General features: G+C 32.4%; 1 protein-coding gene across 5 annotated transcripts in view; it reads right to left on the bottom strand.

Moving 5' to 3' along the window:
- CEP290 (centrosomal protein 290) overlaps positions 1 to 27505 on the bottom strand; it is a 91231-nt gene that overhangs the window by 22449 nt on the left and 41277 nt on the right. For all 5 annotated transcript variants that reach the window (XM_023509307.1, XM_023509310.1, XM_023509311.1 and 2 more), the window contains 16 exons: positions 25719 to 25892; positions 20711 to 20822; positions 18115 to 18320; positions 17035 to 17186; positions 14458 to 14569; positions 13391 to 13846; positions 12431 to 12595; positions 11348 to 11455; positions 11011 to 11145; positions 9593 to 9859; positions 8866 to 8973; positions 7984 to 8183; positions 5647 to 5860; positions 4552 to 4689; positions 3091 to 3312; positions 2651 to 2773 (listed from right to left, as the gene is read on the bottom strand). In XM_023509307.1, the coding sequence (XP_023365075.1) occupies positions 2651 to 2773; positions 3091 to 3312; positions 4552 to 4689; positions 5647 to 5860; positions 7984 to 8183; positions 8866 to 8973; positions 9593 to 9859; positions 11011 to 11145; positions 11348 to 11455; positions 12431 to 12595; positions 13391 to 13846; positions 14458 to 14569; positions 17035 to 17186; positions 18115 to 18320; positions 20711 to 20822; positions 25719 to 25892 (2892 nt within the window). The remainder of the gene's footprint in view (positions 1 to 2650; positions 2774 to 3090; positions 3313 to 4551; positions 4690 to 5646; positions 5861 to 7983; positions 8184 to 8865; positions 8974 to 9592; positions 9860 to 11010; positions 11146 to 11347; positions 11456 to 12430; positions 12596 to 13390; positions 13847 to 14457; positions 14570 to 17034; positions 17187 to 18114; positions 18321 to 20710; positions 20823 to 25718; positions 25893 to 27505) is intronic.

Genomic DNA, 27505 nt, shown 5'->3' with positions numbered 1-27505 from the left:
GGAATATACAGAACGTCCATAACATTTACATGCGATTTAAAATAGTTGAATATATGTACATATATGTATATATGTACACACACACACACACACACACACACACATATATGAGAGATCTTAGGGATAGGACCCAAGTCTAAATATAAAATTCACTTATGTTTCATATATACTTTATACACATACCAAAAGGTAATTTTATTCAGTATTTTTGCTAATTTTGTACATGAAACAAAGCTTTGTCTGCATTTTGACTGTCAGTTGTCACATGAGGTCAAGTGTGGAATTTTCTACCTGTGACACCATCTTGGTGCTAAAAAATATCAGATTTTGGAGCATTTTTGATCAGATTTTCAGATTAGGGATGTTCAACCTATATAACTCCTAGAATCTTTAGGCATGCCAAGCTATTAGTAAAAATGATTTCTAGTATAAGTGTATTTTATTCTATCACATGATATAGAACATTCTGGGAGACAATTTTGACTGGTATCAATATCCTTAAAAAGTATTCAAATAAATATTCTACTATAGACTAAAGTAAGCTACTAACCAAGAATCTCAAGTATAAATGACCAACCCAACCTGTTACCCATTATGGTCTTCCAAAATCAGAGCTCCCACAAGTCTTTAATGCATATTACTTTACTCATTCAACAGATATTGATTTAGTGCTATCATATACCAAGTACTACTCTAGGCACTAGGAACAGACACAATGAATATATCAGACAAAAATATATCTTCATAAATTGTATAATCTAGTTTATGCTGGCTAGTTGGTTGGTTGGGTAGACTGGGAGAAAAGGAGTAAAAGATAATAAAACAGAAAAAAATCTAAATACATTTTGTAGTAAGTTAGCTGGTAAAAAGTATTTAAGACAAAAAAGATAGAAGAGAATTAGGACATTTTAGGACTACGTGTCACGTTTTCTTTTAACTGAGATAGAGGAGCCACGAAAACCTGTGTAATGCAGGATAGTCCCACGCACTGAACAATTTTCAAATGTCTTATTGACTATTCATACACTTACAAATTCTGCTCATAGTGGTCGGAACTAAGAACTTATCTCCGTTTCACATATTATTGAATAAGTAGTGTATGGTTTTTATTATACACTACATTTTCTAGAAACACAATGGTCTTAATAAAAGGTACAGACACTGTTTTGTACCAATAGCTGTTCACCATTTTTGGTTTTTGTTTTATTAAGATACAGTTTTGAGTGCAGTGGCGTCTTCATAGCTCACCGCAACCCAAACTCCTGCCTCGGTGTAATTCAAATAGCTAGAATTACAGGTCACCACACCAGTTAATCTTTTTATCTTTTGTAAAGACAAGGACTTGCCATGTTGCCCGAGCTGGTGTCAAACTCCTAGCTTCAAGCAGTCCTCCCACCTCAGTCTCCAAAAGTGCTAGGTTTATAGGCGTGTGCCACTGCGCCCAGCCTGTTTACCATTTTGGAAATCAAATTACAAACATGACATCTAACTTGCCTATAGAACACATTTATATCAGTCTACAGTTGTAGCTTTAGATTCATATTAATGCCATGTAAAGTTGCAAGCACATCACTAGTTCATTTTGTTTTCTATTTTAGTTATGCCAAAGCATTTACATGTTGAAATATGAATAGTATACAAATATATTTATTATTTTAAAGTTATTTTCCTTTTATGTTCCTCCCATATATAGTATATTTCACTTAGGATATATATAATGACCTTTTTGAAATTAATGTAAATAGGTAGTTTATATTAACTATGACTATCATTTGGAAGAGTAAAGAGAATATTATGAAACATTCTATTTATGATAAAAGGGAATGTGAGGTCTGAAGGAGTAAGAGCCATGGTTTAAAGTCAAATTCCCAACTAAGATTAGTTACCATATCAAAACTATCTTCTCTACTACTGGAGAACTATCTTATCCAATAGTTTTCTCAAATATTGTTCAATTTTTTACCTTATTTATACTCCCAGAAATGTAAATACTAGTTGGGGACATAGGGTATGTAGGTAAATAATTGTACAGCACAGACTGTTTTGTTGGGCCTGGGCAATTCTATCCCACCTAGTATTACCTGCTAAACTGAGCCTGAAGGAAGCAAGGTTCAATTTAAAGATGAACAGAAAAATAACAAAGGCAATGTCACTAGGGGTATGTTCTAGACTGCGGGACATGAGGGGAGGAGGTAGGATGGAGAGAGAAGTTCTCTTTTCATTTATTCTGTATCAAAATCCTAAAAATTTTCATTCATTTGACAAATATTGAGCATCTACTATGTGCCAGAATACAGTGATAAACAGAACAGGAAAAGTTCTTGCCATTAAAGCTTATAATCTAATAAGGAAAAACAAACAAAAAAAAGGAACATACAGATAAGTAAGTATCCAGGATGTTCAGTTAGAGTCTAATGTCAGAAAGATGATATGGAGATGATTTAATAAGAGTTGCATTATAGCTGCTTCCTTAAGTAGATTGTAAATTCCTCAAGGACAGAAACTTGCTTTAGGTCTCTGTTACTCAGTACGACTTACAATACGCATCAGGGCCTCAAATGCATACAGTATGATACCTGTTCAGCCACTACTTACTTAACTTAATCTATCTTAAATATGTGTGTATTAATTAGTATGCTTCTTCACATACCTTTTCTTTTATAGGTTTTATGTCTGCTTCATCCGCTTTTCTTTCCAGTTGGCTTTCTAGGTTTTTTACTTTCTTTTGGAGTTCTTCAATTAAACTTTGTTTATTATCTACCAAAGGCTTACCCTGAAAAGTTAAGGGTATCTTTATATCTTACAAATAAATACACAACAATGCAATTATAAAGCTTTTCTGAAGTTATTGCTGACCATACTTTCTAAATGATACTCTTAATACATAAAATAACTTGGTAGCTGCTTTACATTTGAATGAAATATGCTACTAGAACTCTAAGCACAACATTCCTAAGTAAAGGAATTCGTTAATCAAAGTGATTTGAAAGCCAGTTTTAGCAAATATCATAGACAGACGTATAGAACAGGAATAAACTACTGTTTATATTTTGTAAGTAAAGGCATTCTCAGAATTAAATAAAAAATTACCTGTAATCCACCAGCTAATCTTTTGATTTGCCTTTTCAGTTCAGTATTTTCTTGATCAATCCCATCTTTCTCTCTAAGTATTTTATTGTAGGCTTTTTGGTTTCTTTGTAGCTCATTGTTTAAGTCATTCAAATTATCAGCTAGTGAGTTTTCTCTATTTTTACTTGTTTTAAGAGCTTCTTTCAGTTTTAAAAGATTTTCACTTAAATCTGCAATTTGTGACTAGAGATAAAAGTAAAGTCTTATTCATGAATCTTTATTATGTACCAATAATAAAAGCAACATCAAACAAAAAGCATACCTATTAACACTTTGAATTAAAAGAAAGTTTCGATCTAAATTTTTAAGCACACAAGGAAAGAAACCCCTACAAACCACATATATTTTTTCAAGTTCATGTCAAATGAACAAAGTCTACTTTGAGAAAAAGAAATCAAGGAACAGTCTAAGGAAATTCTTCTTCAATGAACACCCAGAAACAAAATTTGATCAAATACGCAGATGTTCATTAATCTAAATTAATTGAAGAAACAGGCACATATCAATATGCATGGCAATGTTTGTAACACCACGGAGCGTAAGAGTGATATAAAACAAAACATCTGATAAGACGTGGAAGGATAACTTATAATAGTAGACAGTATGTATTAGCCACCAGAAAGGAGATCCTAGCTGTCCTGTTCAGTGGCAGTGATGGGATCATACTGTGTGATTCCAACTATAAGGCATTCTGGAAAAGGCAACCCTATGGAAAGATCACTGGGTGGTGCCTGTGGCTCAAGGAGTAAGGCACCGGCCCCATATACCAGGAGTGGCCGGTTTAAGCCTGGCCTATGCCAAAAAACTGCCAAAAAAAAAAAAAGTCACTGGTTGTCAGGGATTTGCCAGGGTGGGGAGAAAAGAATAAACAGAAAGCTCAGAGCATCTTTTGGGTAGTGAAAATACTCTGTATGATACTATTATATAATGATGAACACATATCATTACACATTCATCTAAACCCACAAAATACACAACACCAAAAGCTAAATGTAATGTAAACTTGGACTCTGGGTGATTATTATATGTCAATAAATGTATCACATGTACCGCTCTGGTTGGGGATACTGATAATGGAAGAAGCTATGCATGTGTGGGGGCAGAGTATGCATGGGAAATCTCTGCACCTTCCTCTTAATTTTGCTATGAACCTAAAACTGCTCTAATAAAAGTATATAAATAAAAATCCTAAGTAAAATGTTTCTTGCATTTAATTCTATTAGGAAAATTCTATTAACTCATAATGTCCTACTCTTCCTAATCCCCAAGAGGATAATCAGTACCTGAGTACCATGAACATAGTTATTGAGCAAAAAAGTGTGTATGTAAGTCTATCTACCAATAATTCATTAGAAATGCCAATTCTCCTGTAACAGGAATTATTACAAACTTTATGACATTAATGCATGTGTTGATGATTACCTTTAGCTCTTTAGTATGTCGGTCAACGATTTGTTGAACGTTGAGATGTGCTTCTTTCTGAGAAGTTGCAGAAATAATACGTTCTTCAGCTGCTGCTGTCATCTCTGCCCGGAGTTCCAAAAGTGCTCGACTAAGTGCCTTAAAATTGTATCATAAATACATGTAAGAAAAATTGAAATTTTACATGAGGAATATATAATATAAAAAACAAGCATTTTACTTTCTGCTATTTTCTTAAAATAGTATGTGTTTAATCAAACATAATTGACAAATTAACCCAACTTTTTCAGATAAATTTTCTTTAGAAATTATACTCAATTCTTTCCAAATTGAATGTTAAGAGCTGAAAACCTTAATGATTTTAAAAACTCAAACTAAACCAAGAAATCTGTGCAAAAAAATCACACACGTTTTGTTTTCAAATATCCGAGGTTAGATATTTAAATTGTCATGCAGTACATCCTTCCATGTGAAATTAATTGTATTTAAGTAAATAAGGTAAGTTACACCCTAGAAAAGGCTCAAAATTAACCAATAAATTTCATGAGCTAGTATAACAAAATAGCAGCACCTTCTAAATCAATTTGAATACATCAAACCTAAGATAAAGAAAACCCCTAATGAATCAGGTAATCCATTGATCCATTCCTTCCCCCCCAAACCATCCCTGTTTCTATCTTCTTTAATCTGTCTTCATTATTCTCTCTCTCTCAATTCCCCAAATTGTTTGAAATGGTTCAACTGGTCAAAATAGCCTCAGTAGCATAAAATCTCAGTGGAAAAAGAGAGAAAATAATTAAGATTTCCTCTTATTTATTAGAGATGATCCACAAATCAGATGGATGACAACATCTGAAGATAAAATAGATTGTTTTTACAGTGAAAAATAGCATTTAATGATGCTATTTAAAAGAACTGATTTGAAACACTGTTTAAAAGCATAAGACAACGCTCATATTTTTTATTACAATAGAGATTTATACTAACATCTGTTATACATTTACAAATCTCTAAAAGTAATCTATCAATATTGCTTATAAAAATAAAAATATCACAATTTTCCTAAATGTTACTAGTAATTCTATTGTTTCTTACTTTCTGTTGTTTCTCTTTCAAGGCCAACTGGCTCTTAAGCCGATCTACTAGGTTTCTCATTGTAGTTGTTGGAGCTCTGGAATTTGCTTCTTTTTGAGCCTGAAGTTCAGATTTTAAACTCTGGGACTCTTTTTGTGCCTGGGCAAGAAGACACCTTAAATCTTCTACTTCCGCTCTTACTTTTTTCATTTCATCTGCATGGTTTTCTTGGAGCCTGATGTTAAAAAAAGGATATATATATATTTATTTATGTATAAAACACACACACACGTACATATACACATTAGTGGTTTCTGTAATTACTACCTTGAATGATACAAATTTCACAAAGAGCAAACATTCAGTCCTAAGTATCCTTACAATGTAAATATTGATACACTCATTCAAACCCAAAAGAACAACTGTTTATTCCATTTAACTATCCTCGAACTTAACATAAAACAGACATTTTTCTTCTTATTTCTGCCTAACATTTTTGACATCAATCTCAAAAAGTTACTTTGTGGCTCTAGTCAAACCGTGTGTTGAGAATGAACACAACGGCATGTTAAATGGCTCCTGAAAGACATGACTGCTTCCTCCGTATCACTGTTTCCCAACCACGCACTGTTAACATTTCTGACTAAACCATTCCTTATTACTGGAGATGCTGTCTTGCGTCCTGTGCTTTGCAGGACGATTAGTAGCATCTCTTGCTTCTTTGAACCCACTAGATGCCAGTAGTACTTGCGAGCCAGAACAGTCAAAATGTCTACAGACACTGCCATGTCTCCTAGAAGGGGAAGGGACTAACTCTTATATTTGAGAAGCACATCCTAAATTAACATTACAAGGACAAAATATAAACGTTCACAGAAATCATACATATTAATGTTTATAGTTCAAATTTACCAATATTATATCTGTAGGTGTGTATATATATGGAAGTGGATACTATCAATAGACTTAGTTAATTCAATTAATCCCACTGCTCATTCAACATTAGTAAGTCAGACAAAATTAATTATATTCAGTTCACTGTGCATAAAGACACTGCATCTGTATTGAGATTAAATTATTAAACTCAGACCAACGAGAGGGAGATTGTGTTAAGACATGGACAAATGTTAAACTCTTTTAGATTAGATTCTTTTAGCAAAACTTGATGATCATCAAATTGTGAAAATAACCAGTTTTACTAAAGAAATCACAGAGATACGTACTATCCTTATTAAAATATGCACACAAATGTGAATACATAGACTATCATTCAGGCTAAAATGAAAGTAAGGTACAAAATAATAACTTCATGTGGCAAAAAAGTCACATATAAAAGGTATTTTATAAGATGATTATTATTTTTACACACAGGCTTTAAATGCAAAAGCGTAACTCCTTACTCCAAAACATGACATAAACTTACTCTACCAAAAATAACATTATGTATAACATTTAATATAGTGAGCAAAACAGATTGAAAATATACCATATGCTGTTGCTAATTCTCTTTTAGAGCATAATTTCTTAAAAGTGGCAGCTCCTTACAAAAGCAAAAATACTGTTAATTTCATCAGCGGCATCTCGGATAAGTGAGTAATGAATCAAAGGGTCTATCAGGTGCTTCAGAGTTGGAATGGAACGAAAATATTTCAATTTTCTCATTTTTTCATTTTAGAAAATTGAGACTTTGAGAGATAATTCTATGAAGATTATAATCTGCCTAACTGTAACTTATTTTAGCTTTAAAATCTATGTTGTGATAAACTGGTTGAACAATGTTTAGAATCTCTAACACAGGAAATGCTGTGAACATGCCACTGTCAGTACGATTAATATAGAAAATGACTTTTCACTCAGCAAACATTTCTTAAGTCTGTATTATGTGCCAGACACTGTTAGAGACATATAAATAATAACGTTTTATATTTATGTTATTTTACAAGTTTCAAACTTCATATATGTGGTTCTTTTTGGCCTCTGTATATAACTACCCTGAGGGAGTGAAGGTAAGTACTATGGCTTCTATTTTAAGGATGATGAAACTGAAGCTCAGAGGTTACAAACAAGATTCTAGAGAAGAATCTGGATTAGCTTTTGAGGCAAACTGACAATACAAATTTTGGTTTTCCCATCTTTTCCTAGGCATGCTACTGAGCAGCATTCCTGAGGAAGTTCCCCATCTGAAAAATGGGAAAAATAATAACATAAATCATAGGTAGTCCTGAAAATAAAAATAAGATAATATGCGTAAAGATCTTAGAACAGTGCCTGGCACAGCAAATGCTTATATTGTATTAATATTTTCATTGTACCATTATTACCATTTGCCTATTTTTATAATACATTTCTAAGACTCACCGTAGTTTGATATTTTCAAATTCTTTGACTTTTAATTCATTGATTTCTCTTTGTCTCTCTAAATCTTGCGATACTTTCTTTAGTTTTACCATAAGTGAGGAGAGAGAGTCATCTTGTTCTGCTACTGTCTGTTCCATCTCAGCCAGACGAATGAAATGCTTGTTGGTAGGAACTGGAGTGGGTGACTGTTTTATTAAATCCTATGAAATACGAATATAATAGCAATGGGCATGTGTAATTCAATGCTATACTTCTATAGTTTTGTTTCTCAAATGATCAAAATATAATATTCAGGCTAAAATTTAATGATTTATAGGTAATAAAGGCTTAACAAAGAAAGGATTCAAGCTTATTCCTACAGGCAAAAAAAAAAATAAATAAAAAATAAAAAGAGAAACTAGAGACCTTGTGCTTTGTATTCCACTTTCTAGCAGAGTATGGACATGTATTAGACTGGAGGGTCAATAAACGTTGATTGAATTAATGAGGTAAAGATCAAAAATGAGAAGCTGCACAATACAGAAAGGCAAGTCCTGCCACACTAAGAGAGCAGAATGATCAAAGGAGACATTATCAGCTGGATTCAAAAGATGGAAAGCAGTTAGATACAGGTAAACTTACAATGAGTAGAATTCGAAAAAAAAGGTAGGTTCATGGAAGACTCTGTATGGCTAAGGAGTACAAATACGATTTTATGGGCAGTGAGCTACTAAAGAATGTGGGTCTAGGGAGAAGAGTGGCCAGAAGTGTGTTTTCACAAGATTATTTTGTTAACAAAAAGGTGGGATTATTTCCCAAAATAAAAGAGGAAAGAGAGCTGAATGTTAAATCATATGGTCCTAAATATTGATAAGGAATTGAACGAAGTTCTTAGAAGCTTACCCAAGCTGTTTGTTTGAATTTATCAAGTGAACTATCAGCCTGTAGTTCTAATTTATGATGAAGAATGTGAAGGTCTTCCTCATGTTTCCTAACAATTTCTCTTTGCTCCTGTTTTACAGAAAATAAAAACTGTATCTTAAATTGCGATTTGAATCAATTTAGAAGATCTTAAATATTTTATTATCTTTAATCTTCTAAAATCCCTGTGAGATAGGGAAGAAACATTTGCATGTACACATTCAGACCAGTATATATCTCCCCTAGCACATGTTAAACTGACAACTCAGCTTCAGATAATAATTGATTCTTAATATTAGAATAGCACCTGTATCTATTATCTTTTCATTTGTTTCTAGAAAAATTTTGAAATGTTAGATTATTTTTCTCCCCAAACTTCTAACTAATCTGATTTCCACTGATTACCAATATGACACATTTCATCACAAATTATTGCCTCAATCCTTACCTATAAGCTCAATTAATATTTTTTGAAACCCATATGGTTTCACCCTAACAGCTATTCCTGGCTTAGTCAGTTTATAAGAGAAAGATGCACGTACACAAACTGCCGGTTTTACTGACAGACTTGTAATCCAATCACATCAAAGGAACAATTCCTAAATAGAATCACTGGAAAGTAAGAAATGAACTACCCCTTTAGGGGAGAATAATATTTGACATGTGAGTAAAAAAATAATAGATAAAATGGCATAACATAATCAAATACCTCTCTGGCTTTTTCTAGAAGATGTTGATACTTCTTTAACACTTCTTCCTTTTGATTTAACCTTGCCTGCATGTTTGCAATGGTCTGATGAGCAATTTTCAACGTGTGCTGAGATTTTGGTTCCACTTCTTTTCTGCCTAGCTCAGCTATGAGCTTTTCTCTTTCTGCGGTGGCAGGGAGTCGAAGCCTCAGTTCATTGATTACTTTGTCTCTTGACAGAATATTCTGCTCTGCTAACTTTAAAGCAGATTCTTTTTCTTTTAGCTTCTGCAATGATTAAATCACAATAAATTAAAGCACTTATTTCCTTTAAAATGCTTCATCTGAATTTTAGTTAGATTGGTTATTAGCAAAAAAAGGAGTTTTACTTTATTTTCACAACATATTTACAACAGCCACCAGACAGGTTAACCTGACCACTTCTACATGACAGTACAACTATTTGTACATATAGTTTATTTATAAGATTAGTACATGTTGTAGAAACTTCATTGTTATGAAAATGAAATTTATTAATAATTAAGGGACTTAACTTGGATCTTGTAATTTCGAACTAGAAATGTATGGTGGTGCTACATGTAGGAAGAACATGTAATAAATTATTTCTTTTATTTTGGCCCATTGACTATCAGAGCTCTAGAAAACTAACCCATAAAAGTCAGTTGAGTAAAAGATTGAAATTTTAGTGGCCCAAGTCAATGAATCATTATTATAAAATCTGTAATTTATTAAAACAAAACCTAGAAAAAAATCCAAAACGTTTTACTCTTCATAAGGTATTTTAAATAAAGTAATTCCAGTGGCAACTTACATAAATGACAGATCTAACAATTACTGACATACGGTATTAGTTGAAAAACTGTTTTTCAATTTGTAGTAAATATTTTTAGGTGGAAGCTACAATTAAAATCATATTTAGTTTCTATTATTTTCTGAATAATTTAATAAAGACAGATTTGATCACCAATTAATCAAAAAATTCAAGATCTAGATTAAGTAATTTCTAGTTTAAAAAGGAATAAGCTAAAAAGTGATTCATAAATTATACAGTATGCACCTCAAAAGTAAAACATAAAAATAAATAAGAATGGAAAGATCATACAGGGAAAGGTAATCTTAATATGTATATTGCTCATAAAGCTATAATTAAATGCTTTTTGTTTCTTTTCATGCTACTCCTACTAATCAGTATACCTAAAAGTAACAAATAGTAACTAAATGAATAGTGAATTCAAATTAGCCATACTTGCTGTTCATTATTAGCCGGCTATTAGAAACATTATAGAAGAAAAGGAAGAGAGTAGAATAAACAAGAGATTCAGCATTCTATGCTTTGTCCTCATTAACAAATACTATTTAAAAAATTCCAAAAACATACCCAATAATACACAAATTAAAATAAAAATTCTTCTGATTACCTCTTCCAGTGATTTGCAAGTTGCCCTTGTTTCTACAATTATTTGAACGTTCTCCTTAATTTTTCTCAGTGCAATCTCAAGTTGATTTGGGAGGGGCAAACTAGGGTCTGGTATTGATCCTGTAACCTCTTCAAACTATTAAGAAATGGCATATTTTTTTAAGAAAGCAGTTATACCACTGAGAATGACAATATCAAATTTTACAACTTTATGATAAAACAGAGTAAGCACCACTTATATTTCAATCATTAACTATAACTACATCTTATTTAGAAAATATCTGTCAGTTAACACTCCAGGCCATGAAACAGAGTAGCATGCAGATTATCATTAATACCTTTTGTGCTGCATTTAGTATTTCATTTTGCTGACGGTCAAAAATGTCTAATTGACGTTCTAGCTCAACTTCTCTTTGATCCCAAGCCATCTGTCTTTCCTCATGAAACTAAAAAAAAAAAAAAAAACAATCTGTGTCAGATATACACAAAAAGACACTAGGCATGTAACAGGCATTTTGCATATATTTTCTTATTTAATCATCAAAATAATACTTTGAGGTCACTATGATTTTCATTTTAGGAAAAAGGATACAAACTCATCAAGAAGTGAACTGACTTGCCTAAGATCACAGAGATAGACAGGTGTAGAGTAAGGATTTCAATTTCTCTTCCTTTCATCCATCCATCCATTCTAAACATATTTAACGCCACATAGTATACGCTAAGTACTAGTCTATGCAGTGCCAACAGAGCTGTCTCTGTGGAATCTATATTCTAGAGAGGAGGAAACAGCCAACAATAAACAAGTATGTACGTAATACATCAGAGGGTGACAAGTGCTATGAGAAAAATTAAGGTAAGTGATCCCAATTTAGGGAATCTTGAGGTAGTATTTAGTTTTATTTATTAGCAGCTGGTGAAGGTTGCACTTATTAGGTAAGAAGACGTTGAGTTAAGACGTGAAGGCAGTGAAAGATAAACACCACAGGAATTCAGGGTAAGAACAATCTTAGCAGAGATAACAAAATTTCTGATAACAATCATATGCTTGATGAATCTCACCTCCCTTCAAAGCATATGCTTTATTCTATACCAAGCTGCCTTTACTCCATCAGTGAGAGCCAGCAGAAACTTGTGAAAAGTCAATCAATATCAAAATAAAAATTAACTTAGTAAACTTGTTTATATATGCTCCTTTCAAGTTTTAGACTATGTTACGAAGACTAAATAAATTTTTAGAATAGTTATAAATAATATAAAAAATTATTTTATAATCTACTCAATTAATGCGGACTACATTCAGTTATGAAAATAAGTCACTCAATAAAAAAAAATGGGAAAAAAAGAAAGAAAATAAGTCATTCATGCACTGTTCTTAGCATTTTGGCAAAAAACAAGCAAAGTAAATATAAAAATGTAACCTTGTTCTGCTGTACAATTTCTTCCTCTAGGCTGATAATTGTATGTTCATATTCAGAAATCATGTTATTCAAATATTTTATTTCTTCTTTATCTTTAACTAATTCTCGATTTAGTTTAAGCTCTTGTAGACGAAGTTCTTCTATTTTCATATGCCAACTGATTACCTAAGAATTACAAATTATATATATAAATGTAAATGCTATATAAATATTTCTCCATTATGATAATTTTAATTGAAATTAATAGGTACTCTATAATGAAGTAATATATAAAATTATCCTCCATTGAGCCAGATGTCGAAATTTATTTAGGTTTTCCATAGACATTTCTAAGAATATGAGGTCTCTTAAAACAAAACATCTTCAAATTATGTTAGAATGAGGCTCATTAACATTCACTTTCATGTTTTTGTTGGTTCTCATATATTTATGGACCACTTACTATAAATATGTCACTGAACATTGCTATTATTTTCAAAATGGAAATCCTAAATTATTTCTAGCCTAGAAAACATTATTCAGTTGCAAGATAATTTTCATTTAATTCCTCCAAAACGAGGGTAAAAGCCAAATATTCAAAAATAAATGTGAGTCCTCTATTTATAATTTTAACAGATTATTTTATGTTTAAACAAACTATGAAATAGAACTCAACTAATGATCACTATGTTTAAAAATACTTATATTCATATATAAGTATATAAACTTTTCTAGAGTGTTTAAAATTCTTTGCTGTTATATAATTTGAACACTTCCACTAAAATCTTTTCTTTGAAAAGTCTTATTTTTATAAATAATAGATATTCAAATAGCCAAAACTCCTAATTTATAAAGCCTAAACTAATGAATTATAATTGGAATTCTGGTTGCATAGCAAACATTTTTCATATCACACATATTAAGAACCTAAATTTATTACGTGACTCTTTTAGAAATACTGAATTTAAAATCAGCGTTTACCTTTTGGGCTCCCCTGGCATCCTTTAAAGTGCTCACTAACTCTTCTAGACCCTTTAACTTTAATTCCAACTCCAATGTTTTGTTCTCCATATTTCTATGTTCTTGTTGAGAATTTTTCATGTCTTGCATTATCTTAATTTTGTCATTTTGTAGTTGAATCATGACTTTAGAGAACTTTTCCTGCTGTGCCAAAGGTAAAGCTCCGCTAAACTGTCGCCGTAGAGACTGAATGGTTTGGCGCAGATGTTTGGCTCGGTTTCTCCCCTCCAAACGCGCGTAATACAGAGCTTGTTCCTTGTCATCAAGTTTCTGCTCTAAGCGCATATTGTAGGCCTCCACCTTCTTCAGCTTAGATGTAACTGACTCCAACTTACCAACAGCAGTAGCCTCACTAATTTGAAGAGAGACAATAGATTGGTGCAACTTGGCAATTAGTGCCTTTTCATCAGATTGTGCCTAAAATTAGAAAATACGTAGTTGTAGTAAGTTTCAGATGTTTCCAATGAAATCTGTCATGGATTTAACAATTACAGTTTACTAAAGTTTTAAAATGGTATGGTAAATGAGATTCTATAAAAATCTAACTTTGCTTTAATACAAACAATTATCAAAGAACTGTAAAAGAAAAAAATCTACAATCAAACAAACTTCAAATCCAAATTTAACTGCATTAACAGTTAGAATATTGCTTTTTTCCCTAACTTCCATATGCAAATAATAAATGTGGTATAAAACTTCTTCAGATAATGCATCTGTTTTTTTTTTAATTTAAAAAACACAGGATGTGAAATTATGTGAAAAGCTACATTATACATACAGAGAAAAATATCATTATTAGAGATTTACTAACAACTCTTTCATCAGTGAAAGGGTATCAATTCATGTGTAGGCATCTAAATGATGGATTATGAATTAGAATGTCCAACTAGAAAGGTTTTTAAATCAGGTTCCAACTAACAAGAATAGGACCCTCTGCTTGGTATATCTTCTGGTTAAAACTAACATCATCTAATGTGAATTTAGAAAAAAATGTAGATTCGCCATAGTAGAGTGAATACTGCACATACCTGATAGTCCAGCAGTTGCATTCTGAGGGACTCGACCTCATTTTCCCTGGACTGCTGTTGTGCATTCAAAATTTCAACCTGCCTTCTGGCAATATCAGAAATCTCTCTCTGTCTGGGAAGTATTAAGATATTTCAGGAACAATTAAGCACACTTTCCTAAGTAAATACCAAAATTCAAACTTTCTAGAACCTTTTCAAAAAGCCATTAGTTTTCAATATCTGTATCTATCTCTTCTTTGTATAAAACACTAAAACAGGGTTTTCTGAACTGTTTCACAGAGCACAATTCCATGGAACATTAACAAGTGTACCATTAAAAAACTCCACTCCCAACATCTCCCCTGAAAATTCATAGCATATAATATTAAGTGTTCTCAGAAGTTCTAACATAAATATTTCAAATTGTGCTTAATACACTGCATTTTCTAAATGTATATGACCAAAGAACCTTTACTTCTTTACCTATACTTTTATAAGATACTTATCCACTCCCAACATCCCCCCTGAAAATTCACAGCATATAATACTAAGTGTTCTCAGAAGCTAGCATTTTCTAAATGTACATGACCAAAGAGCCTTTACTTCTATACTTTTATAAGATATTTATCTTATAAGTAAGCTGTCTGATACCATCAGTAAAAATACAGAAACCTAAAATTTATAGATTTCCTAGGTGGATTACTGCATGCTTTGACCTGTTTTATTTTAATTTCTAAGTTATCAGAAATATGAAAACAAACTAAGTATACAGATACTACAATTATAAAAAAAGGGGGAGTAGCTTGATAATAAGTCCTTCCATTGCCCTTAAAACTACTGTGGCAATACAGGCAAAGTATTATTAATAAAATGCAATATATCTTTGCTTTTAGCTTAGAGAAGCCAGCTCTTCTTAATACTGAACTGACGCTCTCATTGCTAAACACACATATACATTTTGATTAATAAATAATTATAAATTATTTATTTCAAAAGATAAAGTCCATGAGGACAGAGGAAGAATAAAAAAAGGAGTCTTTCACAGTGAAAAGGTATCAATAACTGATATTTCCAAGAGCACTAGCAAGGCTCCGTGGAATGACTATAACTTTATGAGTGAGCCGCACAAATACTTTCACTACTAGTGCTTGACAGTTTCCCCATGGTCCTTATACTCTTCTATTGAACTGATTCCTAATCACAAGAGAGAGGGAAAACAAAGCCTCTGTTCCGCACACGGTATTCACTGCTCATGTATTCTGTACACAGGATTTTGTGTTCTAAGTATTTTGGCCTGTTTCCTCAGGCAAAATGTAAACAATGATATTACCTCAGGATTACTAAGTATTAAAAAAAAAAACCTAGAATCAAACAAACTTTAAAATCTAAATCTAAATAGCAACTGGATATTACTGTTTTTTTTAAACTTTCATTTCCAAATAACAATTCTGGTATAATACTTATTCAAATGATGTGTATTTTGTTTTAAAGTACAAAACATTCAAATGATGTGTATTTTGTTTTAAAGTACAAAAATGTATAATGTGAGAATATGTGGAAAGCTACATATAAATACAAGCACAAAATAATATATTGTTATCAAGATTAAATTATCTCTATCTAGAGATACAGTTGATATATGTTTAATACCTTGCACAACGCCTAGTACACAGCAGATGCCTAATAAATGTAAATGAAATAAAAATCTAAATTTTTTACTATATTTTTACAACAACCCTATGAAACAGGTAGAAGAGCTATTACTCATTCCCTCATCAGAGTGAAGAAACTTAGTTTAAACAAATTAAATAACCATTCCTTGTCTAGTGTTTCCTCCCTCCGAAAAGTCAGTACGTAGAAGAACTAGACCTCACAGGGTCTTTATTCCAAGTTCAGTGCTTTCTGTGATAATATTCCTGGACTCTAAAAACTGCAAATCTTGCAAAGTCATTTCCTCTTCAAAAAAAATTTTTTTTTATTAAATGATAGCTGTGTACATTATTGCAATCATGGGGTACAGTGTGGTGTTTTCATATACAATTTGAAATATTTTCATCAAACTGGTTAACACAGCCTTCATGGCATTTTCTTAGTTATTGTGTTAAGACGTTTATATTCTACTTTTAGAAAGATTCACTTGTACCCTTGTAAGATAAACCATAGAGGTGATACCACCAATCACCCTCCTTCCCCCATCCCCCCCACTTCCCTCTCCTCTCCCTACCCCCTCATATTCTTGGGCTATAATTAGGTTATAGCTTCCCTCTCCTCTCCTTACCCCCTCATATTCTTGGGCTATAATTAGGTTATAGCTTTCATATGAAAGCTATAAATTAGTTTCATAATAGGGCTGTGTACATTGGATACTTTTTCTTCCATTCTTGTGATACTTTGCTAAGAAGAACATTTTCCAGCTTCTGCTTCAAAATTTTTATTTAACCCATTAAAATTAGTCTTAAAATTATTTAATCCCCTTCTTATGAAAAGAAACCAGTGTTTAATTGCTGCTAAGATTATTACCCCTGTAATTCAATTTCTTAAAGACAAATTAGAGCTGACACACCTAATCAAATGACTGAAGTGTTTGTATGCACTTACTTGGACACTTCAACTTTCAGTTCCATTTCACTCTTCTCCAACTCTAGAATCCGCTTCCTATCAGCATCACTGACTGCCTTGGTCACACTATCAGCTAATTCATCTCTTAACGTCTGTTCCACCTTCTGTGCTTCCAAGTTGATTTTGGTAAGCTAAGAAAATGTAACATAAGAAAATGTTCAGATACGTCAAAATGTGAAGTTTTCCTTGTAATACAGCTTTCAGAGGGCCACAATTCTTTTTACTTTGCCTTAGTTCAGATATTGAATATGAGTTTTAGAAGAGACTGAGAGTAAACAGAGGAAAGAGTTAGGAATAAATTATGCAAACTCTGGTTATATTTCAATACATCAAAAATCATTTTTATTATGCAACTCACTAATAACGTCTTAACTTCTATTCTTAATTTGCTTAATTTGTGGCATGCTCACTGTGTTTTACCTCAGTTATATCGTGTAGAATAAGTCCAAACAAGTTAATAAACTTATTAATACAGATTTAGTGATATTGTTAAATGAACATAAATGATATAAATATATACTTTGGAAAATATATTAAATCTTAAGGAAAGCAAGCATTATAAGAGTGTAGTTTAAGCATAAGTTGTCAAATATTTGCAAACTATATTACCTGCCAGTCTACTGATTCTGGCCACATCTAAAAATCTAAAATTTCCTAAGAGAAGATAAAGGCCTTGAAAGCAGAGATTGCTGTCTATTCTGTTTATTGCTACAGTCCCTGTCCCCATATAGGGTTTGACACACAATAAGCAATGAATAAGCATTTGATAAATGAAGGAATGATAGTATAGGGCAATTCCATCATGAAGTGAATAACATCTTTTTGTATTCTAAATCTAATGATGTAACACTGTGAAAAACAAGAAGTCAGCCGCAGTTGTTTCATTTTAAACAATTCACTTTAATTTCATTTTAAACAATTCCAATTTATTTATTCATTAAATGAAATATGAGTTCTGTATTAATATGTTACTTCAGAGATATAAACGAACTTCATAACAATAACATGTGACTAATTCTTTATTCTCTAATTGCATGATAAAAATTATAATTATCAAACCTCAGCAAATTTGGTTTCCAATTCAAAATTACGTTCTTCCATTTGCTTTAATGAAGTCCGTAAGTGTTCGTACATTTTTTGACAATGTTCAGCCCGCTGCCTTTCATTTAATTCCTTCATTTCCAACATAGTTATTTTTTTTGAAATAGAAACAATGTCGCTGTTGGTTATTGATTTCTTTGCCTTATCCATGTGAGATTCATTTCCTATATGCAATAATATTTAAGTCAATCTCAGTTGTTGTATCTCAGATATTTACTTGAATTTATTCTGAGTGCTGTTACTTTCTGCCCATACTGGCCAGTCTCATTTAATCCCTCTGGGACATATGTTCATCTATCAAACAATAAACTATTCTTCATGCGATTGTTGAAATAAAAGGACTTAGTGTTAGTGTAGAGGTATCGCATACAGGAAACTTAAAACTGGTTAGTAAACAAATTTTACTGAAATGAGATAAACTACCTGAGAAGCAATGCAATAAAGCAACATGACCGGGTGACTGAGTGGAATGACTTGATTTTTGAAGTCTTACAGAGCCAAGCTAAAAAGTAAATCTGAAGCCATATGATTGAGAGATTTTTGCCAAATATAATCTTCACTAACAATGATTATTATTTGGTCTGGGTATACCCCTAATACCAAATATTTTACATACCTTTATCTTATACCCTAATCTTTTATATGTAGTTATATGGTTTATCTTGGAACAAAAAAGTCTGTGGTTAAATGAAAAGAGAACTAAAAGCCCCAGTTTATTTTGGAAAGGTATCGCATAAGAGTATATCATTAGTCATTCGGTAATTTTAGGGGAGTAGGAAGAAAACTTGTTCTTTTGCTTTACCTAAAGGAATGCAATTGAAAAAGACAAAATTTGGTAGAGAATTTTGCTTTTTCGGAGACTTAATTAAAACCCTGTATGTCCAGAGTAGCTCATTATTTAACAGAACTAAGCAGTGACTCCCTTTGTGAATAGTCTTTCATAATGCCAATGATGCCCCCGCCTGTTTTTCCAGCTTCCTAAATTCACGTTTTATAAAACTTAGTTTTCTCAAAATGCTTTTTTGTAAGAAAAAAAGTTGGTGTCTTTTTAAAGAAGTATTTCATTATGTTCTAAATACATCCTTAAAATATATGACTTTAGTTACTACAAACAGTGATCAAGTAACTAACAATAACAGATCTCTAAATGAAGCCAAAAACATGGGTAAATCAGTTCTTATGGGGTAAGGACCCATTCAAGCAACCCTAAGTACTTTGAAGAAAAAATTGAGCTGTATATAAATAAAGCCCCCTGTCCATTCTGTGTTGTGCTCAACTCTGACAAAGAGAGAAATGCATCACGCATCATGGGCCTGACGCAGATTAGCCAGTTGATGTCCCTGGATTTGGAGTCTTCTTAAAGAAAGGGATAGAGTACAACAGCCCAGTGCCAACAAATTCCTGGCTAAAAAATACTAAGGGAGTGACATTGTTAAACAAAAATATAAGGGCAACAGAAATAAGGGAAAAGCTCTTAAAACTTTAGTGATATAAATCCACATAAAGAAGAAATGAAGTTACTTGAAAATTATGGAATTTACATATTGCACTTACTAAAGCAAGAGACAATAAATGGAACCAAGAACCTAATGAAACTGTATGTAATAATTTTTTATAACATAGTCAATTCATATTTAATCTTTTATTGAATTAAAATTACATTTCTAAAAGTAGAAACCATATGTAAGATTTCCCAATGTGAGTCCTCTCTAAAACAAATGTCTCCATTACTGATTTATTAATAATAGAACAGCTCTATTTGTTCTTGAGTAGTTCTAAACTCTAGAAAACTAACAAAAACATCTTATTCAAAGCAATAAATTTTTTGGAAAGTACAAACCATAATGCTATGATGTAAAATTATTAAAGTGCTATTAACTAGGGTAAACACTGGGCAAACTAATACAGAAAACCCTAACGAGAGCCACAACAATTCCAATACCTTTTGCAACAGTAAAAATAAAAAAAAAACTAGTTAGTAATCTAGTAACTGAGCAAAACATTGCATGAATATTTACAAGTGTGGTGAATAAAACATGGTATCTTTTTGATATCTACTGAAGTATTTAACAAATTAATATGTTTACTGTAATTGGAAGTATATAAAATAATGCAAGCATATATAAGCAAAAAATGTGATAATACAGTAGTGAAACTATGCACAAATTCTTTTCAAATTTTCTTTGATGTTTGGTGATCTTTTAACTTAAAAATATTAGGAAATGCACAGCTGATGTAACACACTCAGTGAAAGAACTCATATACAATTATTAAACTATCACCAGCTTAGATTCTTCAATGGTTCAAAATAGCTGCTGCTTAGTCACACATTTTTAACACACGTGATTTCATTAGAAACAAATCTAATTTAAGAACTAAAACCAAAATGTGTGGAGATGAGGATATCACCCATTAACTATCTGCTAAATTAAATTGTTAAGGAGTTAGGTTTTTAATCAAATTTCCTTTCATCTGATGTAGAAAGGAACTTTAAATGAAAAATATTCACTATTAGATCTTAATCATTTTATATGATTAGAGTCATAAGACTTACCTAATTTAGTTTCTTGTTCCCAAGCCTGTTCAATAGTGTGAAGTTTTTCCTTGGTAATCTCCAGTTCTTTATTTACAGACTCCATTTGTTCTTTTAAGGATGTATTTTCACACTGAATAATATTGAGAAACTACATTCTAATTTGGACCAACATGACAAAATGATACTGTCTTCATTTTGTAGTGTCTCCTAGAACTGAAAGTCTAGTTTTTTTTACAAAATTAGAATCTCCTCCATATGTAATACATGTACATATTATGTATACATGTACACACATATAATGTAAGCTACTATTTAAAAATAATCATCAAAATACTGTGTTTCTAATATGTGGCCCTCAATTTCTGAGCACTAGCTTCTATCATTAAAATTATACATTCACATTTTAGCCAACTTAGAATACTCAAGAGATTTATAATCTCCACAAACTAGTGCTTCCTTTCTTCAATCACACCATCACTGAGCATTCCTGACATGCTGTCAGTGACAGAGACTAGATGTTCACAGTGAAAAGAAACATACGAAATTCTAGCTTTCAAGATCCTTTAATACATGTGTGTGTGGCAGGCGTTGGGGAGGGTACAAAAGGCAACAAATAATAAACAGGTAAACAAAAAAATCCATTAGAAATCTTAATACCTAGAAAAAATAAAACAGTGTATCGAACCAGGGAATGATAAAAGGGGGCATATTGAAACAGAGTAATTGAAGATGGTCTTAAGCACCAGAGAGGTAGTATGTAAGCTGAATGTGACGTATGAGGAGCCAGTCTTGATGAGAAATGAGCCATGGAAAGATTTGATGTAATCTGCCAATAAACGCAGACGCTCTAACGCAAGAAATGGGTTAGAATATTAGAAAACCCAAGAGGAGAAAAAGGTATGAAGTGGGAAAAGATTTAGGGTATTAGAGACCTGAGCAGAGTAAGCAAAAGTAAGCGTGAAGATGGTGTGAGATGAGGCTGGAGAGGGAATGAGGGGCCACAGCAGGCAGGGAAATTGTATGCCCTACTAAGGAACTAGAATTTAATAGTGTAATAGGAAATAATTTAAAGATTTAGGAAGGCAGTTTTAAACAATCCTTTTGGCTGTGATGTGGAAAATAAACAAAGGGGTAAACAGAAGAATTAAGGAAATTCATCAGAAAGATATTGTAGAAGTCCAGATGGGAAATGAAGCTAATTAGGATGAGGGTGGTAGTCGTGAGGAGAAAAAGAGAGACGCATACGAATTGCATCTGGGAAATAAAATGGTTGGGGAAAGGAATGACTGCCTAGTGAATAGCTCAAGGGCACCTGTCTTGACTGAGGAGGCAAGAATAGCATATATTAAAATAAGAATGACATCAAACAGAAACCAGGAGTTCATTGTAAATATGTTAAATTTGAAATCCCCTTGAAACATATGAATTGTAAAGTAGTAATTCCATCCAATGGGATAGAGCTGTGAGAAAAGGGTGAAGACATAAATGTTAAGAGTTTGCAAAACAAATGTAATATTTTAAGTTCCTTTTATTCTCTTTGTGGAAACAGAGAATAGAAGGAAATTAAAATGTTACATTTTAATTTTTACCATTAAATTCCATCCTAGAATTTGTATTTTAGTGAAGTAGCTAGAAAATAAACCAATATATAATACAATGTCAAGTAATGTGTTATGAAGAATAATAAAAACAGGGTAATGAGATTAAAAAGAGCATGGTATGATGAAGTAAGTGAAATAGGAAATAAAATGTGACTTTTTTTTTTTAAGTAAAGTGCACAGTATACCCAGTTTTAGATACTGTGAATACACAGGAAGAGAAAAAAGAAAAAAGATGGCTGAGAGTGTTTTAAATCACTTTACATTTAACCCACTTTTTCTTCCTTACAGCCTCTTTCACAGGGTAACCTGAATCTTGCTCCAGATCCCATGTCCTTCCATTTACCCTGCTGCTTTACTTCTTAGTATTACAACTCTTACGTCTAATCGTCCTCACTCTCTCCATCTTAGCTCTAAATTTCCTTTCCTTCTTCCCTGAAATTTCATTGGTCTCATTTATTTAAAAAAAAAAAAAAAGATAAAACAAAACCAATCCTCTTCCTTCTTGATTCTACTTCATTCAGATATTTCTTCCCTCATATTTTCAGTTTTGCTACTTTTTTTATTATCCACCATCCACTGTTTGTATTTCCATATCATCCACTCTGTTCTTTGTATTTTTAAATCTGATTTTTATCACCTCTGTTCCAAAGAAACTTTACTCTCAAAAAGTATCAATGATTTTAACAACATTTGGTGATCTCTGTCTGCTTTGTGCTCTACCCTACTGAACACTCTCAGGTCAACAGGTATTAGCTCCAACTCTGCTAAAGAGGAGAAAACACACAAAAATAAATAGAGCTCCTCTTATGAAGAGGCTTATATTCCAGTAAGGGAGACACTGAAACATGTATATTATCAGGTAATATGAATATGGTCTATGTATAAAAACCCTTCACAAGATACAGAATTAGCACAGTCAGAGGAGTGACTTTATCCATAAAGAAGGTAATGTTGGAACAAAGTTTTGAAATATGAATAGAAATTCACTAAACCAATAAACTATAAAAGACTGAGTTTTCTAGCCGAGGGAAACAGAATGTACAAAAGATTTATGTCCCTGTGTTGCAGAAAACTGGTGTCTCCATTTCTAAAACGTAAATTGTAAAACTCCTTAGGAAAGAAGATGGAATGAGGTAAGGAACAAAATAATTATAAGAAGAATCTGACTTTTCCCTTCATGTGACTGACAGCTTTTGATGGATTTTAATGAAGGGAGTGACTCGGTCAGACTTACGTTTAGAATGATCATTCTATGACAACAGCAGTATGGACATTGTAGGACTAGAAACAGAGACATGAGTAATGCCTGCCATAATAAAGATAAATTAAACTAAGACAGTGCCAATAAGGATAAGGATAAGAGTTTTAGAATTATAACTGCCACGAAGGACGTACATGAGAGAAAGAGTCCAACAGGCCTCTTAATTGGCTAATAAGTCTGGGATAAACTGTATAGGAAATAGTGAGGAATAGCAAATTTGAGGTAGCTACCAACCAGCCAAATAGAAATTTCCCTGAAAATGGCAGTCTGTCATAGTTTATTTTCTTTTTTTTTTAAAAAGGACCACATAAAAAATAAAAAAATTAAAAATATATCAAAAAAAAAGACCACAAATAAAATTTTGACACTCCTTACATTGAGAGGTGGGGGATATGTTCCCTTTTATTATATCTTGACCGCCTTATGTCTGCTTTAGCAATAGAGAAGAGCACAAGATGACACTACGTTGCTTTGAAAGTTAAAATATATGAGGTCATGCAATTCCCATGATTTTCATTAGAACATTAGTGCTGCACACCTCAATAGTCATGTCAGAAGCTCTTTTACTGTCAGACTGCCATGCTGTGAGGAAGTGCAAGTGTATAAAAAGTCACATGTAGACCTACTCTGGGAAACAGTCCAGCTGAGAATCAGCCTTAGCATCATCTCGGCCCAGATGCCAGATACGTGAGCAAAGCTGCTTTCAGATGACTGCAGTCTGCCACTGACTAGAGTCACCCTGACTCTGCCACTGACTGGAGTCACCCTGACTCTGTCGAGCCTTTCCAGCTGAGGGATGAGGCACTACAGAGCACACACACCATTCTCACTCTGCCCTGTCTGAATTCTGGCCCATAGAGTCTATGAGTAGAATGAAATGGCTGTTTTATCCACTAATTTTGGGAGTTGTTTTGTTGCACTGCAATAGGAAACGAACATTTAACACATTTTGTTGAACTGAAGTGACTGGCATATAAAAGCATATATAAAAAGACAAAAATTAAATTCTAAAGTATATCAAATTGTTTTAAATTTTGAGGAAAGATGAAACTATCCTTTAGGAAATGATAAAACAAAGTTAAAAGTTATTCAATGATATATTTCTGCAAGAGATCTATTATCTAAGATTTTCAAACGCTAGAAAGGATAGAGCAGAAGACATGAAGAATAGAAAAAAAGAAAATAAATTATTACCACACCTAAACACACAGAATTCTCTATAAAAATTAACAGAATTCTCTCTCCTTGGCAAAAGAAAAAAGAAAATTCAGTCATCTGATTATGATTACTTCTAATAGTATTAATAAATAATGACTCAGTTTTGTAGGAGTCATGGAAAGTTATGCGGAATGATGTTCTGATTTATTGAATGTGTCCCTCTAAGTCAGCAAAAGTTTTTAAGCTAACAGTATTATATCTTACTCCACTCTTGTGAGAAGATCTTAAAACAGAGTAAGGCAAAAGACATAATCTCCTATGTCTGGTGAGGAGGGTGAACAAATCAAGAGCTTGGTTTGCCTATAGTTAAAGGGATAGCGGTCAAGTGGCTGTAAGAGAACTAAAAGGGGATGGTCCATTTTTACAGTTCAAGTGAAATTTATGATACTGTATCCTATCCTTTTACTTCTCTAAAATAAGAAAGGATGGGGACCTGGAGAGCTCATCCACGGTCCAGGAAGAGCCATAATAGTCATCTATTTTTGGCTACATCTATCCTACAGAACAGAATTCTGGAACCAGAAGAGACCAGTTTGCTCTGCCAACAGGGCTAAGAGAAAGAGGTAGGTACTTAATGGATACTTCCTCTTTTTATTATAATTCCCTATCTGTTTCATGCTCCTCTTTCTTTTTTAAGTGCCTGGTTGAACAGGTTTGATTGAGCTAACTCATGCAAATGAGCTAAGGAGGCTGACCGGAATGAAGTCATCTGAAGTTATTCTGCAGTTGTAAGTAGATGATATGTCATATGTGTGTGTGTGTGTGTTGATAGAAATAAAATATTCAGAATTAAACTGTTACTATGAATTAATTATACCTCTCTCAGATTTATTTAAATAGTAACAAAACTTTGATAAATTAAAATCTGAAAAATTCTCCCAAACCCAAAGGCATCATCAAAGAAAAATAGTTAATATCACAATGTTTAAGGGTCACACAAACTTACCTCTAGGTGTTCCAAGTTATTTGTTCTTTGAACAAGCATATTATCTTTCTGCAAGATGTCCCTGTACTTAGCAGTCAGTTCATTGTATTGTTTATTGGCTAGTTCTAGTTCAGACAAAGAGACACTATTATCTACAACTTTTTGGAGAGCAGCAATCTTGAAAATGGCCATTTCCTACAAAAATAAAGAATATCCTGAGTTATGTTTCTGTATTTTTTTTTCTGGAAGCACTTCTCACCATTTTGAGAAGAATAACACAAGATAATATAACTGAAACAGATTTTAAAATCATCTAGAAAATACATGATTTCCCCTGCAAGTAAAAATGTGTAAGAATATTAATTTCTTTCATATAAGATGTGATGGCATTTTGAAATTTTTAATCCTAACAAAAATAAATTCTTTTATAATTCCTGTCATATTAAAATAAAATTTGATTAATTTGAGAAAGTATAATAAACAGCAGCAAGAAAATATATCATTCAGAATGTATCTTTGGACGGCTTTTCTAAATTTCCTAAGATTGAGAAACAACTTACCTTTTGATAGCTGAATGGCAAAAAAAATTGGTGTTACGATAAGTAGTTTTTAGAGCTTAGCTATTTCTGCTTCTTATAAATTAGACCAGCTTTGTGACAAAAAAGGAAACTTTGTTCAACACGAAGGAAACATTACTTGGTGAAAAAAAACTTTTCCCTATCATTGTTCTCTGTAAAAAATAATGTCAAGGACTTCTCAGTTACTTGCTTCATGTTCTACTCTTCAGCTATAAAACTATTCAAAGATACCTGATTATTAACACCAAGGAGAAACGTCTGAACTTTTAGTTCTCTCCAGTAAACTTCTCTGTAATAAGCAAAAATTACATAGAAAAGTGAAGTAGGGAGCTGATTAAGAAGTGGTGAAAAGAATACTCAAATGTATGAAGTGAGAAAGAACTTACAGATGTAATTCATCTTGAAGTATAGTGCTGATGGAAAAATATTTGCAGCAGTGTTTCAGATATCATTTTGACAGCTTCTCTTTTCCATCTCAATAAGTACATCCTATTCTGCCTTACCTTTGAGATTCAGTTTTACTTTTCTGAGAAGACATAAAGTTGACAGGGTACTCTTTTCCTAGCCCTTAAGAATATTTTTTTTTCCCAGACTTTCCAATTTTGCAAAAAACAAAACAAAACACAGATCAAGTTGAATAGCAGGTCAAAGAGAAAGAAAATTCCATTTCTTTTTTCCTTTGTATCACAAATACTAACTATATTTGTAAAACTCTAATTATATCCTAAAAAAATCTAACACAAAATTAAAAACAGGAACGTTTTTCACATCTCAAAATTTCCTTATTACAGGGCTAAAGAGTTTTACAAATATAATTAGCATTTGTGATACAAGCTAAAAAAATAGCTTTCACTTATAACAGGTTTCTTGTTGCATTCAGATTCAGCTTTAAGATCACACTGAAAATGTTTATCAGCAAGATAATATCATCCATTACCACCTTTAAAGTAGATGGTAAGGTTTTCAAGTTCAGTTTATTTTTACTTTGAATTCTGTGTTCATATGATCCTGACAAAATTAATCATGCAACTGAACAATTACATGCTTAAAAATAAGCTATAAAATATAAAGCAAGGTGCAGAGAGTGCACACATTGTGGTGCAGAGGGTGTACATGTCGTGGTGCAGAGAGTGTACACGTCGTGGTGCAGAGAGCTCACACGTGGTGCAGAGGGTGTACACGTCATGGTGCAGAGAGTGCACACGTCGTGGTGCAGAGGGTGTACACGTC

The sequence above is a fragment of the Otolemur garnettii genome, unplaced genomic scaffold (assembly GCF_000181295.1).
Source record: "Otolemur garnettii isolate 467f Iridium unplaced genomic scaffold, OtoGar3 scaffold00007, whole genome shotgun sequence".
Taxonomy (NCBI): Eukaryota; Metazoa; Chordata; class Mammalia; order Primates; family Galagidae; genus Otolemur; species Otolemur garnettii.
This window is presented reverse-complemented; position numbering and strand designations above follow the sequence as displayed.